Source organism: Pristiophorus japonicus, chromosome 4 (genome assembly GCF_044704955.1).
Source record: "Pristiophorus japonicus isolate sPriJap1 chromosome 4, sPriJap1.hap1, whole genome shotgun sequence".
Taxonomy (NCBI): domain Eukaryota; kingdom Metazoa; phylum Chordata; class Chondrichthyes; family Pristiophoridae; genus Pristiophorus; species Pristiophorus japonicus.
Genome location: NC_091980.1, coordinates 263,835,334 through 263,851,534, shown reverse-complemented (window position 1 = coordinate 263,851,534; position 16,201 = coordinate 263,835,334). Strand labels below are relative to the sequence as shown.

The 16,201-nt window shown below is 48.5% G+C and overlaps 1 protein-coding gene across 1 annotated transcript in view; it reads right to left on the bottom strand.

Annotated features, from left to right (window-relative positions):
* mdga2a (MAM domain containing glycosylphosphatidylinositol anchor 2a) overlaps positions 1-16,201 on the bottom strand; it is an 842,847-nt gene that overhangs the window by 80,428 nt on the left and 746,218 nt on the right. The window contains exon 16 of the mRNA XM_070877927.1: positions 1,866-2,024. Coding sequence (XP_070734028.1) covers positions 1,866-2,024 — 159 coding nt within the window. The remainder of the gene's footprint in view (positions 1-1,865; positions 2,025-16,201) is intronic.

Genomic DNA, 16,201 nt, shown 5'->3' with positions numbered 1-16,201 from the left:
CTTTCCTCTCTGCCCTGTTCTTACGCACTACATTCACAGTCCTGGTCTAATTATTTTCCACCTGCCAACCCTCCTTGACTTGAAGCCTCACTTTGTCTTGACTCCCCATGAGCAACCCCATGGGAGATTAACAAATTTTACGTGGCCTGGAATTTGTGGTCCTGACGGTGGTGAACTGGCAGCGTTCGGCAGCATTTCACCTCTGAAACTGACTGTAACTTCGGGATTTGGCGCATGTGCAGCCTAATGTACAAATCCTGAAGTTGGGGTATCATTCACTGCTGCTCCACAGCCTGCCCTATGTCTTTCTCCTCCCCGCCCCACAGAGCCGGCAATCAGTGAAATCTCTCCAATTATAGAAACCGATGACAAATTTGGCTCCTCTGCAGCGAGTATGCTGTCAAATTCCTCACTAAAAGTTAGATTCAAAGGGATTAGGTGCAACTGGGGTTTTAACAGCGTATTGACTGCTGACCAAAGGTTATGGCCCTGAAAAACTAATTTTAATTTTGTGCTGTCTCAAATTTATCCATTTTAATAAAAATTAAAATTTTTAAGAAACTTTAAAAAAAAGTTTGTTCACCTTTATTTCAGTTGTGCTTTTTACCCATGCACGAGCCCCAATAGAGCAGTGTAGCGATTTGGGTACAAATAAGCAGTGTGTGACAGGAAGGGGGACAGAGAGTCTAATCGTAACAGTGCAGCTGAGAATAAGGTCAAAGCAGGGAATAATGGTAAAATATTTAGTTAAAGGCTCTTTATCTGAATGCACGAAGCATTCGCAACAAGAGAGACGAATAAGTGGCACAAATAGAGATAAATAGGTTTGATCTAATAGCCATACAGAGAATTGGTTGCAAGGTAAGCAAGATTGGAAACTAAATGTTCCAGGGTACTTGATGTTTCAAAAAGACAGGCAGAATGAAAGGGAGTGTGTGTGTGTGTGTGGCGGGGGGGGTGGGGGGGGGGGGTGGGGCGGGAGCTCTGATAATAAAGGATGACATAAGGACAGTAGAGAGAAAGGATCTCGGCTCGGAAGATCAAGAAATAGAAACAGTATGGGTGGAGATAAGGAATAACAAAGGGCAGAAAGCACTGGTGGGAGTACTATATAGGACCCCTAACAGTAGCTATACCATTGGACAAAATATTAATCAAGAAATAGTAGGAGCTTGTAACAAAGGTAATGCAATAATTGAGGGGGCTTTAATCTTCATATAGACTGGACAAATCAAATTGGCACCAGTAGTCTGGAGGAAGAGTTCATGGAATGCATTCTGGGCAGTTTCCTAGAACTATATGTCATGGAACCAACTAGGCACAGGCTATTGTGTAATGAGACAGAGTTAATTAGCAATCTCATAGTAAAGGATCCTTCTGGGGCAGAGTGATCATAATATGGTAGAATTTCACATTAAGTTTGAGAGTGATTTGCCTAGGGGCAAGTTGGCTAAGGTAGATTGGAAAAATAGATTAAAAGGTATGACGGTAGATAAGCAGTGGCGAGCTTTTAAAGAAATATTTCATTAATTCTCAACAAAACTGGCCCTGGAGCACTCTGTGGTGTAGTTGTATTAAGGTCTCTCTGTCCAAAATGTATTGTAAGAAAATACTTACTATCTGACTTGATGTGAATAGTATAAGATTGCACACTATTATCCTGCTGCTTTCAATGTTGCCCATTGTATAAGCGACATTAATGCTCTTGCTCCTCGCTATATTATTTTGCTCACAGTTCTTCTGTATTCCTTCAGGCATGTACCAGTGATACATGTTAAAGTTAGGATGGTATTAACTAGACGCGAATAAATATTAAAGTTCTAGGTCAAACACAGATGAACAAATTTATGTTAACTCACACATACCTATGTGCTTTCCATACATGTTATAGTAGAAGCTGACACAGTAAGCACTGTTAGTGGATCCATATGGATTTTTAGGCAGTGTACTGAAAATAGGACTTAGGAGTCGAGCCTTTTCACCATCCTTTCGAGGCCGGGAAGTCTCGATATACATGTAGAAACCTGCAGAGACAAAGAAACACAGCAAGTCAGATAATATCTGGTTAACAAACATTCAACAGACTCCATTTCACTTCAAATGATGTTTCCAGACATAAATTCATACTTGATGTCAATAGAACCATTTTTAATATCAGTGAATTATTTTCATATTTGGTGTTTGTCAGAATAACATTTTTATGAATCAGAACAGAGACCATGGGTCACCCTGTCTGGATCTCTTTGACCCTTAATCTTAAATCCATGTTGTTATTTTAACAAGGGATTACCTTTGATCCTTACAAAGATAGCATCCTTTGAAGGAAAATATGTTTACTGTAAATTACTTAAGAGGCTTAATCAATTTAGCTTAGTTTCTGTAAACATCTTCTGTGACTCCTGAGAATGCGGTCTTTCAGGTTGAGTACTTCTGAACGATCCAATTATCAATCAGCACAACAGCCAAGACAAGTTGAAAAGAAGTAGTGCATTTTGCTGAAATTACACACTCTATTGGTCAGAGTGAACAGTATATTGTGTGCACCAAAATGTATTGTTCACTACACAACAAAAACAGGAAATGCTTGAAACACTCATAAGGCCAGGCAGCATCCGTGGAGAGAGAAACAGAGTTAACGTTTCAGGTCTGAGACCCTTCGTCAGAACTGGAAAAGTTAGAGATGCAACAGATTTTAAGCACATGCAGAGGCAGGGAAAGGGGGGCAGGGGAGGAAAGAACAAAAGGGACAGTCCGTGATAGGGTGGAAGGCAGGAGTGGTTAAATGTTGCAAATGGGGACGACAGAATCATAAACAGCTGCCGACTGAAAAAATAGGGGCAGAATTTATGATCTGAAATTGCTAAACTCGATGTCAGTCCAGAAGGCTGTAAAGTGCCTAATCGAAAGATGAGGCCTCGAGCTTACATTGAGCATCGTTGGAACAGTGCGGGAGTCCGAGGATGGAGAGATCAAAGTGGGAGTGGAGTAGAGAATTAAAGTGACAGGCGACCGGAAGCTTGAGGTCACCCTTACGGACTGAATGGAGGTGCTCCGCAAAGTGGTCACTCAATCTGTGTTTGGTCTCCCCAATGTAGAGGAGACCGCATCGTTAGCAGCGAATACAGTATACGAAATTACAGGAAGTAAAAGTAAATCGCTGTTTCACCTGCAAGGAGTGTTTGGGGCCCTGGATCGTGGGAACGGAGAGGTAAAAGGTCAGGTGTTATATCTCCTGCGTTTGCACGGGCTGCAGGGGGTTACTGCGAAGGTGACCAGGGTGTCGCGGAGGGAGCGGCCCCTTCAGAAAGCTGAAAGGGGAGGGGACGATGTGGTTGGTGGTGGGATCATGCTGGAGGTGTTGGAAATGGCAGAGGATGACCTGTTGAATGTTGAGGCTGGTGGGGTGAAAGGTGAGGACAAGGGGAACCCGATCGTAGTTCTGGGAGGGAGGAGAAGAGGTGAGAGCAGAAGTGCTGGAAATGGAACGGACACGGTCGAGGGCCATGTCAACCTTGGAGGAGGGGAATCCTCAATTGAGGTAAAAGGAAAACATATCGGAAGCACTAGTGTTGAAGGTGGCATCGTCAGAACAGATGCAGCGGAGGTAGAGAAATTGGGAGAATGGAATAGAGTCCTCACTGGAAGTGGGTGGGAGGAACTATAGTCCAGGTAGCTGTGGGAGTCAGTGGGTTTATAGTAGATGTTTATAAATAGCCTATCCCCAGAAATGGAGACAGGGGAGTTGAAGAAGGGAAGGAAAGAGTCAGAGATGGACCAAGTGAAGTTGAGGAAAGAGTGGAAATTGGAAGCAAAGTGAATTAAATTTTCTCGTTCTGGGCAAGTGCAGGAAGCCCCTTTGAACACTGCAATCCAGAGCCATGATGGTAGCAGTCTGAGCTTGCATGGCAGCAGTCTGAGCTTCCATTCCAGCACTCAAGACACTGGATGGCTGCTGCTTGTGCTCGAATGGAAGCTGAGATATCGGCCATCAGATGTTGCATTATGGTTGGTTCCACAAGTGCGCTAATGGAGTTGGCCTTCACTTCCATGCTGGAAAGGATGGGCTTCAAGCTCTATGCAAAGCCCTGTGTCAAGTTGGTGCCGGACTCCTCCATGCTCCTTGACATTGCACGCAGACTTTCTGGCAGGCTTCCCAATGCACCAAGCATTTCACTGTGCATACTCATCAGCCTTCTTCTGTAGCCTGCAACATCAAAGTGCTCATCTGAGTCCTGTGCAATGGAACTCGTGCAACCTCACACTCCATCGATTTGGCACCTACGCTACCCATGGCCCCTGCCTTGGCTACAGGCTACTCGTGTCTGGTGACTCACCACATGCAGATCCCGCTTCTATGAACTCACTCCCAAGCACTGTGGGAGTACCTTCAGCTCACGGATTCTAACAGTTGAAGAAGGTGGCTCAAGATCATCTTCTTGAGGGCAATTCGGATGGGCAATAAATGATGGCCTTGCCAACGATCCCCACATCCCGTGATAAAATAATCCCATAATGTTTTTCGATAAATAATACACTGTAGGCATTATGCAGATGGACATTTCTGTGCCTTATGCCAACTTTACAACAAATTCTGCAATATTTAAAATTGATTATCGAAAACTGATAAGAATGCAAGTCAGAGGAAGTTGTGACCAAACTGTACACTGCTCTGTTTTGACCACAACTTGAGTACTGTGTCCTGTTCTGCTGGCCAAGAACCAGGGGAGCATTCAAGCACTGGAAGCAGTGCAGAGAAGAGCCATGAGATTGATGCTTAGGGGGTCATTTTGGGTTGGATGGGAAGTTAAAATTTTAAAATTCTGAAACGGGAACACAATGCACCTTAAACCTGCCCAATTCTGGTTTTAACGGAGGCGGGACGAGGTTTGGGTGACCAATCCGCTCTCAGGAGGCAGGCTACTCATTGAAAGGCTATTTTAATGAGGTTGCTTGCCATTTTAACAGGATTTCTATTTTTAACCCATGTTGACCGAGTTTCCCAGGCTTTGAGAAACTTGGCAGGTAAAAGGAGGTGAAACTAGATCTATCAGGTAAGTGCCTTTATAATACTGCTTGTGATCAGGGGGAGCAGAAGTGTTTCGTCCAGGCCCAACGAGTAAACCCCCCCACCCCCCCCCCACCTCCATGATCACCCCCGATACCCCTAATCTCCAGCCATCCCACGATCACTGCCCCCCACCCCCCTCAATCTCTCCGCGATAACCGATCCTCAATCTCAGGCCCCTCTCTGATCTCTCCCTGAATCCCTGAAAGTCCCTCCCCCATCCCCTTTGCTGACCACAATCTCCAACCCGGCCGCAAATTTTGACGCCCCTGCAATCACTCTGACCCTCTCAGCCACGCTGTACTCACCCCCACCACCACCCATCCCCCTTCGATCCTCCTCCGATCTCTACCCTCGACCCCCAACAACCTGCTCCTGTGCTGTGGCCTTTTAATATAAGAGCATAAGAAATAGGAGCAGGAGTAGACCATACGACCCCACGAGCCTGCTGTGCCATTCAATAAGATCACGGCTGAACTTCTATATCAACTCCACTTTCCCACCATTTTCCCATATCCCTTGATTCCCTACTTCCCAAAAATCTAGCGATCTCAGTCTTGAATATATTCATCGGCTGAGTATCCACAGTGGGGGGGGGGGGTTAAAGAGTACGGAGAGCACAGTAGGGATGGTGGAAGAAAGTGATCAAGGTCTAAAGTGGGATGCTTGAGAGTGTGTTCTAGATGGTAAGGCTGGACGTATCACAACACTGTCACTATTCACTTCATACCCAAAAAACCTTTTAACAATCCGTGAGCCACACACAGTGCCCCATCTATGGTGGAGACGGGGGGGGGGGGGGGCGGGGGGCGGTGGCGGTCAGGGGGGGGTCGGTCAGGAATTTGTTGGGTAGAGAAGGTCATAAATCCGTGAGGGAGGAACTTATGCAGGCGTAGAAGATCAGGAACCCTGGGTGGGAGGGAGAAGCTCAGAAATTCTGCTGGGTGGGGGGGAAAGGGGAAGGTCAGGCACTTGGACGAAGGGAGGTCAAGAATGTGCGCGTGGGGAAGGGGAGGGGGGTGGTGGAGTATGTCAGGAACTTGGGCGGGGAGGGGTGACTAGGTCAGGCACTTTGGCGAGGAAGGTGACTAGATCAGCAACTTGGGCGGGGCTGGTGACTAGGTCAGGCACTTGGGCAGGGGGAGGTCAAGAACGTGGGCGGTGGGTTGGGGGGGGTGGAGTATGTCAGGAACTTGGGTGGGGGGGTGACTAGATCAGGAACTTGGGCGGGGGGTGACTAGATCAGGAACTTGGGCGAGGGCGTGATTAGGTCAGGAAAATGGGCTGGGGGGGTGACTAGGTCAGGAACTTGGGCGGGGGGGCGGGAACTTGTTTGGGGGTTTGGAGAAGGTCTTAATCTGCAAGGATGAGCTCTGTCCGTTTGAAGTAAGCGCTGCTGTCTGGAGTAGGCAGTCAGAATGGCTTGAATTACACTTTGCAAAGTTATTGATTATGTAGGCAGGGAGGAGCTAATTACACATTCCAGAGAATTTTTTTAAAAAAGCACACACGCCAGGGAGTTAAACTCTACACCCCCAACCCCACACCGCGATCCAAAACCCCAGTAAATATCATCAACATCATCATCATAGGCAGTCCCTTGGAATCGAGGAAGACTTGCTTCCACTCTTAGCGTGAGTTCTTAGATGGCTGTACGGTCCAATACAAAAACCACAGTCTCTGTCACAGGTGGGACAGACAGTGATTGAAGGGAAGGGTGGGCGGGGAGCTTGGTTTGCCGCACACTCCTTCCGCTGCCTGCGCTTGATTTCTGCATGCTCTCGGCAACGAGACTCGAGGAGCTCAGCGCCCTCCCCGATGCACTTCCTCCACTTAGGGCAGTCTTTGGCCAGGGACTCCCAGGTGTCAGTGGGGATGTCGCACTTTATCAGAGAGGTTTTAAGGGTGTCCTTGTAACATTTCCGCTACCCGCCTTTGGCTCGTTTGCCGTGGAGAACTCGGAGTAGAGCACTTGCTTTGGGAGTCTTGAGTCTGGCATGCGAACTATGTGGCCTGCCCAGCAGAGCTGATCAAGTGTGGTCAGTACTTCAATGCTGGGGATGTTGGCCTGGATGAGTGCGCTAATGTTGGTGCATCTGTTGTCCCAGGGAATTTGTAGGATCTTGCGGAGACATCATTGGTGGTATTTCTCCAGCGACTTGAGGTGTCTACTGTACATGGTCCATGTCTCTGAGCCATACAGGAGGGCGGGTATTACTACAGCCCTGTAGACCATGAACTTGGTGACATTAGTGTCAAAGGCCTGAGTGATAAGGAAAGAATCAAGAAGTTTGGGCTTTTCAACCTGGAAAGGAAGCGTGTGAGATGATCTTATAGAGGGATAGAAAATATAAATCAATAAAATTATTTGAAACAAAAATGTGAGAGTAGTTCAAGGAAACACAGCAATGGTTGGAAAGTGTTTTCGGATATCCTGAGATCGTGAAAAATGCGATAGAAGTACATGTTTTTTTTTTAAACCATTTTTTATTCATTCGGGATGTAAACATCACCAACAGGGCCGGCATTTATAGCCTATCCTTAATTGCCTAAGTTTGAGACAACTGAGTGGTTTACTAGGCCACTTCCAAAAGCAGTCAATCACGTTGATGTAAGACTGAAGTCAGACTGGGTAAGAGCAGTAGGTATTCTTCCTGAAGGACATCAGTGAACCAGTTGGGTTTTTACAATAATCTGCAGCTTCATGGTCACTTTTACCAATATACATGTACATTCAAGTGAATTCAAATTCTCAAACTGCCATGGTGGTATTTGAACTGGATTATTAGTCCAGGCCTCTGAATAACTAGTAACATAACCACGACACTACCATATTGTTTGCCCAATACAAGTGATGGAATAAAAACAATGCTGGAGACAGTTAGCAGGTCAGGCAGGATCTGTGGAGCGTAAAACAGAGCTAACTTTTCAGCTCGATGGACCTTTCGACAGAACCGGAAGATTTTGAGAGTTGAACAGCTTTTAAGCATGCACAGAGCCAGGGAAAAGGAGGCAGGAAATGAACAAAAGGAAAAGCCTGTGATAGGGTGGAGGGCAGGAATGATGAAATGACAAAAGGGATGATGGTACGAGGGAAAAAGGAGTGGTTATGAAACAAATATAGAAACAAAAAAAAAGTCCAGAGGAGGTGTAGGAGGGAAAGCATGGAAAATGCAGCCAGGGAAATGTGGTGGATCAAAGGTAGATATACACCAGGAGTGCGGACCACCCAACCCCCCCAGCCCCCCACCCTTCCCCCGGCTGTGTACTGATGGGGAACCCCGCCCCAAGCAGTAGTTCACACCTCCTCCACTCCCAATAGTTCTGGTGCAGACATCTTCCATTACCAGCACCTTCCAAGAGAAAATGGGGGCAGTGGTTAAGGTTTAAAGTTGTTAAACCCAATGCTAAAGGTGAAAGACTGTAAAGTGCCTAGTAAAAAGCTGAGGGGCTGTTCCTCGACCTTACCTTGGGCTTCATTGGAACAGTGTAGGAGGCCGAGGGCAGAGTGCTCCAGCATTTTCTGTTTGAATTTCACATTTCAGCATCGACAGTATTTTGCTTTTATTTTACTTGTGAAGCAATGTTGGGTATACCCACAGTTTTGGTTACAAAGCCTGTTTAAGGTCACATATAGGCTTATAACCAGGGCTGTAATTAAGTCAGCAGCTTTTACAGGGCTGTACCAGCCTTAAGCTGTTGGTCAGCTGGCATGTATGCATTTTAAATACTGCCCTGTAGCAACTATTAATATTGTTCAGTCAAAAGAATTTACATTTTCCCACTGACACTTACAAGCACTGCTGTAAAAAAGTGTCTCATCTGAATGGGAGCTCACATTATGGATGGATTTCATTGCAGCTATTACAATGTAATATTACTTTCCCAGCAGTTGCCCTGATTTGATTTTACATTTACTAAACCTTGAATTTGATTCCAGCAGTGAAGCTTTAATTCACAAAGACTAGTTCTGTATTTTGGAGTGCATTACTAGAATAACCAGCGATAATACGTATTTGCTGCAATGATTTATATCCACACACAGCAATTACTTAAATATAAATATGTGGCATTAAAAAAAATGACAGGGAGCATTTATTACCCAATAACAAGTCCCTCAGATGTTCTCGTGTTTGGATAATTGACAGTGACGTGATTTATAAAATATAATAACAATGTAAATACTCACAAAAAATAAATGCTGAGCCCAGCACACAAGGGAACAGTATTAGTATTAGGTAATCCCTCGTGTCAAGGATGACCCGCTTTCACACTTAAAAAAGATGAGTTCACAGGTGTATCAATGAGGGACTTGAAATTCCAGGTCTTGAGCTACATCTTGAAGGGTGGAGAATGTCTCTGCGTGAATTCTTTTAACGTGGAGTGGCCGCAGCACACCAGCCATCACACGGGCGTGACCGAGCAAGGCCTTGGTCCAGTGGCAAGGGTTAACCTAGCTCTGCTGCGACATCCCTGGGCCCTGACCCCGCTGCTGATATATGCTGCGCGCTCCTGGACCACGACCCTTCGCTCTTCGATTCTGCCACCGCCGCTCCTGGGCCACGACCCCGCCGCTCCTCACCTCCGACACCGCCGCTCCTGGGCCACGACCCCGCCGCTCCTCACCTCCGACACCGCCGCTCCTGGGCCACGACCCCGCCGCTCCTCACCTCCGACACCGCCGCTCCTGGGCCACGACCCCGCCGCTCCTCACCTCCGACACCGCCGCTCCTGGGCCACGACCCCGCCGCTCCTCACCTCCGACACCGCCGCTCCTGGGCCACGACCCCGCCGCTCCTCACCTCCGACACAGCCGCTCCTGGGCCACGACCCCGCCGCTTCTCACCTCCGACACAGCCGCTCCTGGGCCCTGACCCCGCTGCTGATATATGCTGCGCGCTCCTGGACCACGACCCTTCACTCCTCAACTCTAACACCGCCGCTCCTGGGCCACGACCCCGCCGCTCCTCACCTCCAACACAGCCGCTCCTGGGCCACGACCCCGCCGCTCCTCACCTCCGACACAGCCGCTCCTGGGCCCTGACCCCGCTGCTGATATATGCTGCGCGCTCCTGGACCACGACCCTTCACTCCTCAACTCTAACACCGCCGCTCCTGGGCCACGACCCCGCCGCTCCTCACCTCCGACACAGCCGCTCCTGGGCCACGACCCCGCCGCTCCTCACCTCCGACACAGCCGCTCCTGGGCCACGACCCCGCCGCTCCTCACCTCCGACACAGCCGCTCCTGGGCCACGACCCCGCCGCTCCTCAACTCCGACACAGCCGCTCCTGGGCCACGACCCCGCCGCTCCTCAACTCCGACACAGCCGCTCCTAGGCCATGACCCCGCCGCTCCTCACCTCCGACACAGCCGCTCCTCACCTCCGACACAGCCGCTCCTCACCTCCGACACAGCCGCTCCGAGGCCATGACCCCGCCGCTCCTCAACTCTAACACCGCCGCTCCTGGGCCACGACCCCGCCGCTCCTCAACTCTAACACCGCCGCTCCTGGGCCACGACCCCGCCGCTCCTCACCTCCGACATAGCCGCTCCTGGGCCATGACCCCGCCGCTCCTCACCTCCGACACAGCCGCTCCTGGGCCATGACCCCGCCGCTCCTCACCTCCGAAACAGCCATCCTGGGCCACGACCCCGCCGCTCCTCAACTCCGACATAGCCGCTCCTGGGCCATGACCCCGCCGCTCCTCAACTTCGACACAGCCGCTCCTGGGCCACGACCCCGCCGCTCCTCAACTTCGACACAGCCATCCTGGGCCACGACCCCGCCGCTCCTCACCTCCGACATAGCCGCTCCTGGGCCATGACCCAGCCGCTCCTCACCTCCGACACAGCCGCTCCTGGGCCATGACCCCGCCGCTCCTCACCTCCGAAACAGCCATCCTGGGCCACGACCCCGCCGCTCCTCACCTCCGACACAGCCGCTCCTGGGCCACGACCCCGCCGCTCCTCAACTCCGACATAGCCGCTCCTGGGCCATGACCCCGCCGCTCCTCAACTTCGACACAGCCGCTCCTGGGCCACGACCCCGCCGCTCCTCAACTTCGACACAGCCGCTCCTGGGCCACGACCCCGCCGCTCCTCAACTCCGACCCCGCCGCTCCTCACCTCCGACACAGCCGCTCCTGGGCCACGACCCCGCCGCTCCTCAACTCCGACACAGCCGCTCCTGGGCCACGACCCCGCCGCTCCTCACCTCTAACACCGCCGCTCCGAGGTCATGACCCCGCCGCTCCTGGTCCACGACCCCGCTGCTCCTCGACTCCAACTCCGCCGCTCCTCACCTCTGACATCGCTGCTCCTGGGCCCCGAACTCTCGCCTCTCCTGGGGCCCGAACTCTCACCTCTCCTGGGGCCCGAACTCTCGCCTCTCCTGGGGCCTGAACTCTCGCCTCTCCTGGGGCCTGAACTTACGCCTCTCCTGGGGCCCGAACTCATTGTTTCTCTGCTGCTCACTGCCTCTCCTCCTGCACCTGGGCCCCGACCCCGGCGATGGTCCTTCCCACGCTCCAATCGATGACCTGGATTTTGGTGATGTCAATCCAGTCGCCCTCTTCGAAGCCGTCGCACTTCTGGACTTGCTCATGCTGCTCCCTGCAGTGTCTGGCTCCTCCTTTTATTCCCGAGTTGCTACGATGCTGTTCCCTCGCAGGTTGCGGGGGGGCACTGCTTTGATTTGCTAATGAAGAACGATTCTTGTGAGTCCTTCCTTGTCCTCTGTTAGGACTGAATGTAAATGTTGATGGATCATCCGGGAACAAATGTGAAAAGTTCTGCTCTGACAGCTTGTATTTATCAGCTGTTGTAGACTTGATTTTAAGCACAAGGGGACAGTTAAGTCTGTTATTGTATAAAGAATTCTATTATAAATATCCTGTTATACCTGTTTGTAAACTTTCTTGCTGCAATGCAATTTAGAGAAAAAAATGGATATGTTACTTTGTTAAAAAGTAGATGCTTTTTAAAACTTTTGCCAATTATAACTGTATTTAAAGGGAAATCTGGCAAATTTCTCAACTCATGGAACTCCCATTACTTAACAGCATTCGTTTCCGAGAGGTGGAAGCCAACTGAGAAAGATAGCAGAAAGTTACTCCAATAACAACATATTGTTGGCAGTCACACTCTTGTCAGGCAAACCTGTTTAATGCTGGTGAAACCTTCGGTACATTTATCTCCAATAATAACATGGGCTGATAGCTAGAGTTCAAATTGCCGTCTCATCTCATACTGGTTAACGGGAACAAGGCCCCAGATTTCCACAGGACCAGAAGTGCATTGTCGGCATAGGTCAGCTAGGAGTGCACGGTAACCTTTAAGGAAATTGGCTGGGACCGGATATGTGGGTTCCAGTCTAGGTTGCAAATCTCCAAAGCGGCTTGCTTGAGGCTGTGTCTGTCCACGCAAAACATGGCCCGTGATATCAGAGGGGTCAGGGGTGTGAATACCCAAGCTAGGAATTTCTTTGACTTCAACCTCCCTCATGCCCAGCAACCCGGATTCCAGGATCAACCAACATTCAGGTCCTTTGAACGGTGGAAGTGGGGCCCACATGAGGCGTTATGCCTGGATCCTGGCCTGGACGACCAATTAAAATCCCACCGGTATGAAAATCGGCCTCCGATGATAAAGGGAACCAGTCGACCAGATAAGAAAAGACATTGTTCCAGCCAGGCTACATTTCTGGCCCGAACCTCCTCTGGCAGATGCCAAAGAAGAGCTCATCTACTGATACCATTTAATTTAGGTGACCCTGAAAATTCCAACGGGATCAGGCGTGGAGGTCATCAGCGCTCACTCCACTGCACTTCCACTGCCAGAGTACGACATTTATCCCTCACACACCCCACCCCCTTCCCCCATCTATACTTCTGGACTTTCCTCACTACAGAACCAAGTGACTGGCTGCCAATCGGCATAGAAAATAGAAGCAGTAGTAGGCCATTCGGCCCTTCGAGTCTGCACCGCCATTCAATATGATCATGCCTGATCCTCTATCTCAACACCATATTCCTGCTTTCTCCCCATACCCCTTGATGCCTTTTGTTTCTAGAAATCTATCTCGCTCTTAAATATATTCAGTGACTTAGCCTCCACAGTCTTCTGTGGTAGAGAATTCCACAGGTTCACCACCCTCAGTGAAAAAATTTCTTCTCATCTCGGTCCTAAATTTCCTACCCCGCATCCTGAGACTGTGACCCCTTGTTCTAGACTTCCCAGCCAGGGGAAACATCCTCCCCGCATCCAGTCTATCCAACCCAGTCAGAATTTTATACATTTCAATGAGATCCCCTCTCATTCTTCTAAACTCTAGTGAATACAGGCCTCGTCGACCCAATCTCTCCTCATAAGACAGTCCTACCATCCCAGGAATCAGTCTGGTGAACCTTCGCAGAACTCTATGGCAAGTATATCCTTTCTTAAGTAAAGAGACCAAAACTGCACACAATACTCCAGGTGCGGTCTCACCAAGGACCTGTATAACTGTAATAATCCTTGCTCCTGTACTCAAATTCTCTTGCAATGAAGGCCAACATACCATTTGCCTTCCTAACTGCTTGCTGTACACCTGTATGTTTGCTTTCAATGACTGGTGTAAGTACACGCATCAAGTGAGGGAGGCCTTACCCTCTGTTTCGTGATGGGTGGCAGGGTCACCACTTTATTAGACTCGTGGGTCAATGACAGACTTTGAGGAAGACTGTTGAGTTGGTGCATCAGGGCTCTGCCAATCTACATTGGACCTTGTAAGCTCAGGTACATTGGGGACAGACCCTATCAACTGTCAATGCTTGTGGCACTGGCCCAAAGAAAGCAGTTATGAAAAATGAGGCTAAGTTGAACGTGAAGACTTGGGTAACCTAAGCTTTGTTTGATGTGAATATTAAATCTGATACTAACTATGCCCTGACCCAAAAATCTGAGCAGATCATGGAATCAGCATCAGACTTACCAGAAACATTTCAAGGTTTGTAAACAGAATACACAGTGCGCGTAACATCACTGGTACAAACACATATGTGCTGTGAATTTTGTGTGTTTGTTTAATTTCAAATTAAAAGAAAGGATTGGAAAGGTTCATACTGCAGCAGAGACTGGACCACATTGGTTAACCTAGTGGACTTCCAGTTCAGCCTTAGGAACAGACTGTTCTGTGAATTCAGGCTGCCTGACAACTTTTTAATGTGATGAACATATTCCTCCAACTACTTGTAACTATTGGGGTAGAAATTGCTGTCTTAGGCTTTTCGCGGATGGATGCGTCTGACCTGCAAAAGATTTATGAATTTATCTGATGGTCTGGGAGGTACGTAGATTTGCGGTCCTGGGGCTCTCCGGGTACGCGCGGGTAGAGGCTCACATATCCCAGGGACGCATGCAGCTCGCAAGTCCCTGGGATATGTAGGCTTGCCCAACAAATGAAAGAGGGAATTCCCATTCATATTTATGGGGAGTTCTGTTTGTGCCGAACTCCCATAAGTATGAATGGGAATCACTTAAAAAATGCACAAACACATTTAATATATATTTTTAAATTATATATTTAAAATGAATCAAAATGCCATTTAATTAAATATTTTAAACAAAAATCGCATTTTTTCAAAAAAATGTTTTATATGTTTTAACGGGGCTAAAAATAGACTTACCTTATTGGACAAGGATTTTAATGTATAAATCAGTGATAACATTTTATTTTTCTACTTTTTTAAACTCTTGCGCTGGTAAAAGGAGGCCTTATGCCTGCTTTTACCAGGTGTAAGAATTTCAAAGGCATTCACTGGGCAGAAGTTGGGCAAATAGCCCAACTCTCTGCCCACAGAGGCCCTTTTCTTTTGGATTCGTACAATGTGTCAAGAGGATTCTTGACAGATCACAAGTTCTGGGTTTTAGTGCAGGCGCAGTGCATGCCTACACCCGGAACTTGCGTGGCCCTCACGGGCACATGCGCACCTCGTATGCGCCTAGAGGGGCCGCAAATTCAGCCCCATTATGTTTCTCTAATATTTCAATTGATCAATGTATTATCCTCAACTTCTTCCTTGGGCAGAGAATTCCACAGATTCACAACCCTCTGGGAGAAGAAATTCCTTCTCAACTCGGTTTTAAATTGGCTCCCCCGTATTTTGAGGCTGTGCCCCCTAGTTCTAGTCTCCCCGACCAGTGGAAACAACCTCTCTGCCTCTATCTTGTCTATCCCTTTCATTATCTTAAATGTTTCTATAAGATCACCCCTCATCCTTCTGAACTCCAATGAGTAAAGACCCAGTCTACTCAATCTATCATCATAAGGTAACCTCCTCATCTCCGGAATCAGCCGAGTGAATCGTCTCTGTACCCCCTCGAAGGCGAGTATATCCGTCCTTAAGTAAGGTGACCAAAACTGCATGCAGTGCTCCAGGTGCGGCCTCACCAATACCCTGTACAGTTGCAGCAGGACCTCCCTGCTTTTGTACTCCATCCCTCTCGCAATGAAGGCCAAGATTCCATTCGCCTTCCTGATTACCTGCTGCACCTGCAAACTAGCTTTTTGGGATTCATGCACAAGGACCCCCAGGTCCCTCTGCACCGCAGCATGTTGTAATTTCTCCCCATTCAAATAATAGTCCCTTTTCCTGTTTTTTTTTCCAAGGTGGATGACCTCACATTTTCCGACATTGTATTCCATCTGCCAAACCTTAGCCCATTCAGTTAACAATTGTGGTCCCAGATCGATCCCTGTGGCACACCACTAACCATCGATTTCCAACCCGAAAAGGACCCATTTATCCCAACTCTCTGCTTTCTGTTAGCCAGCCAATTCTCAATCCATGCTAATACATTTCCTCTGACTCCGCGTACCTTTATCTTCTGCAGTAACCTTTTGTGTGGCACCTTATCGAATGCCTTTTGGAAATCTAAATACACCACATCCATCGGTACACCTCTATCCACCATGCTCGTTTTATCCTCAAAGAATTCCAGTAAATTAATTAAACATGATTTCCCCTTCAGGAATCCATGTTGCGTCTGCTTGATTGCACTATTCCTATCTGGATGTCCCGCTATTTCTTCCTTAATGATAGCTTCAAGCATTTTCTCCACTATAGATGTTAAACTAACCGGCCTATAGTTACC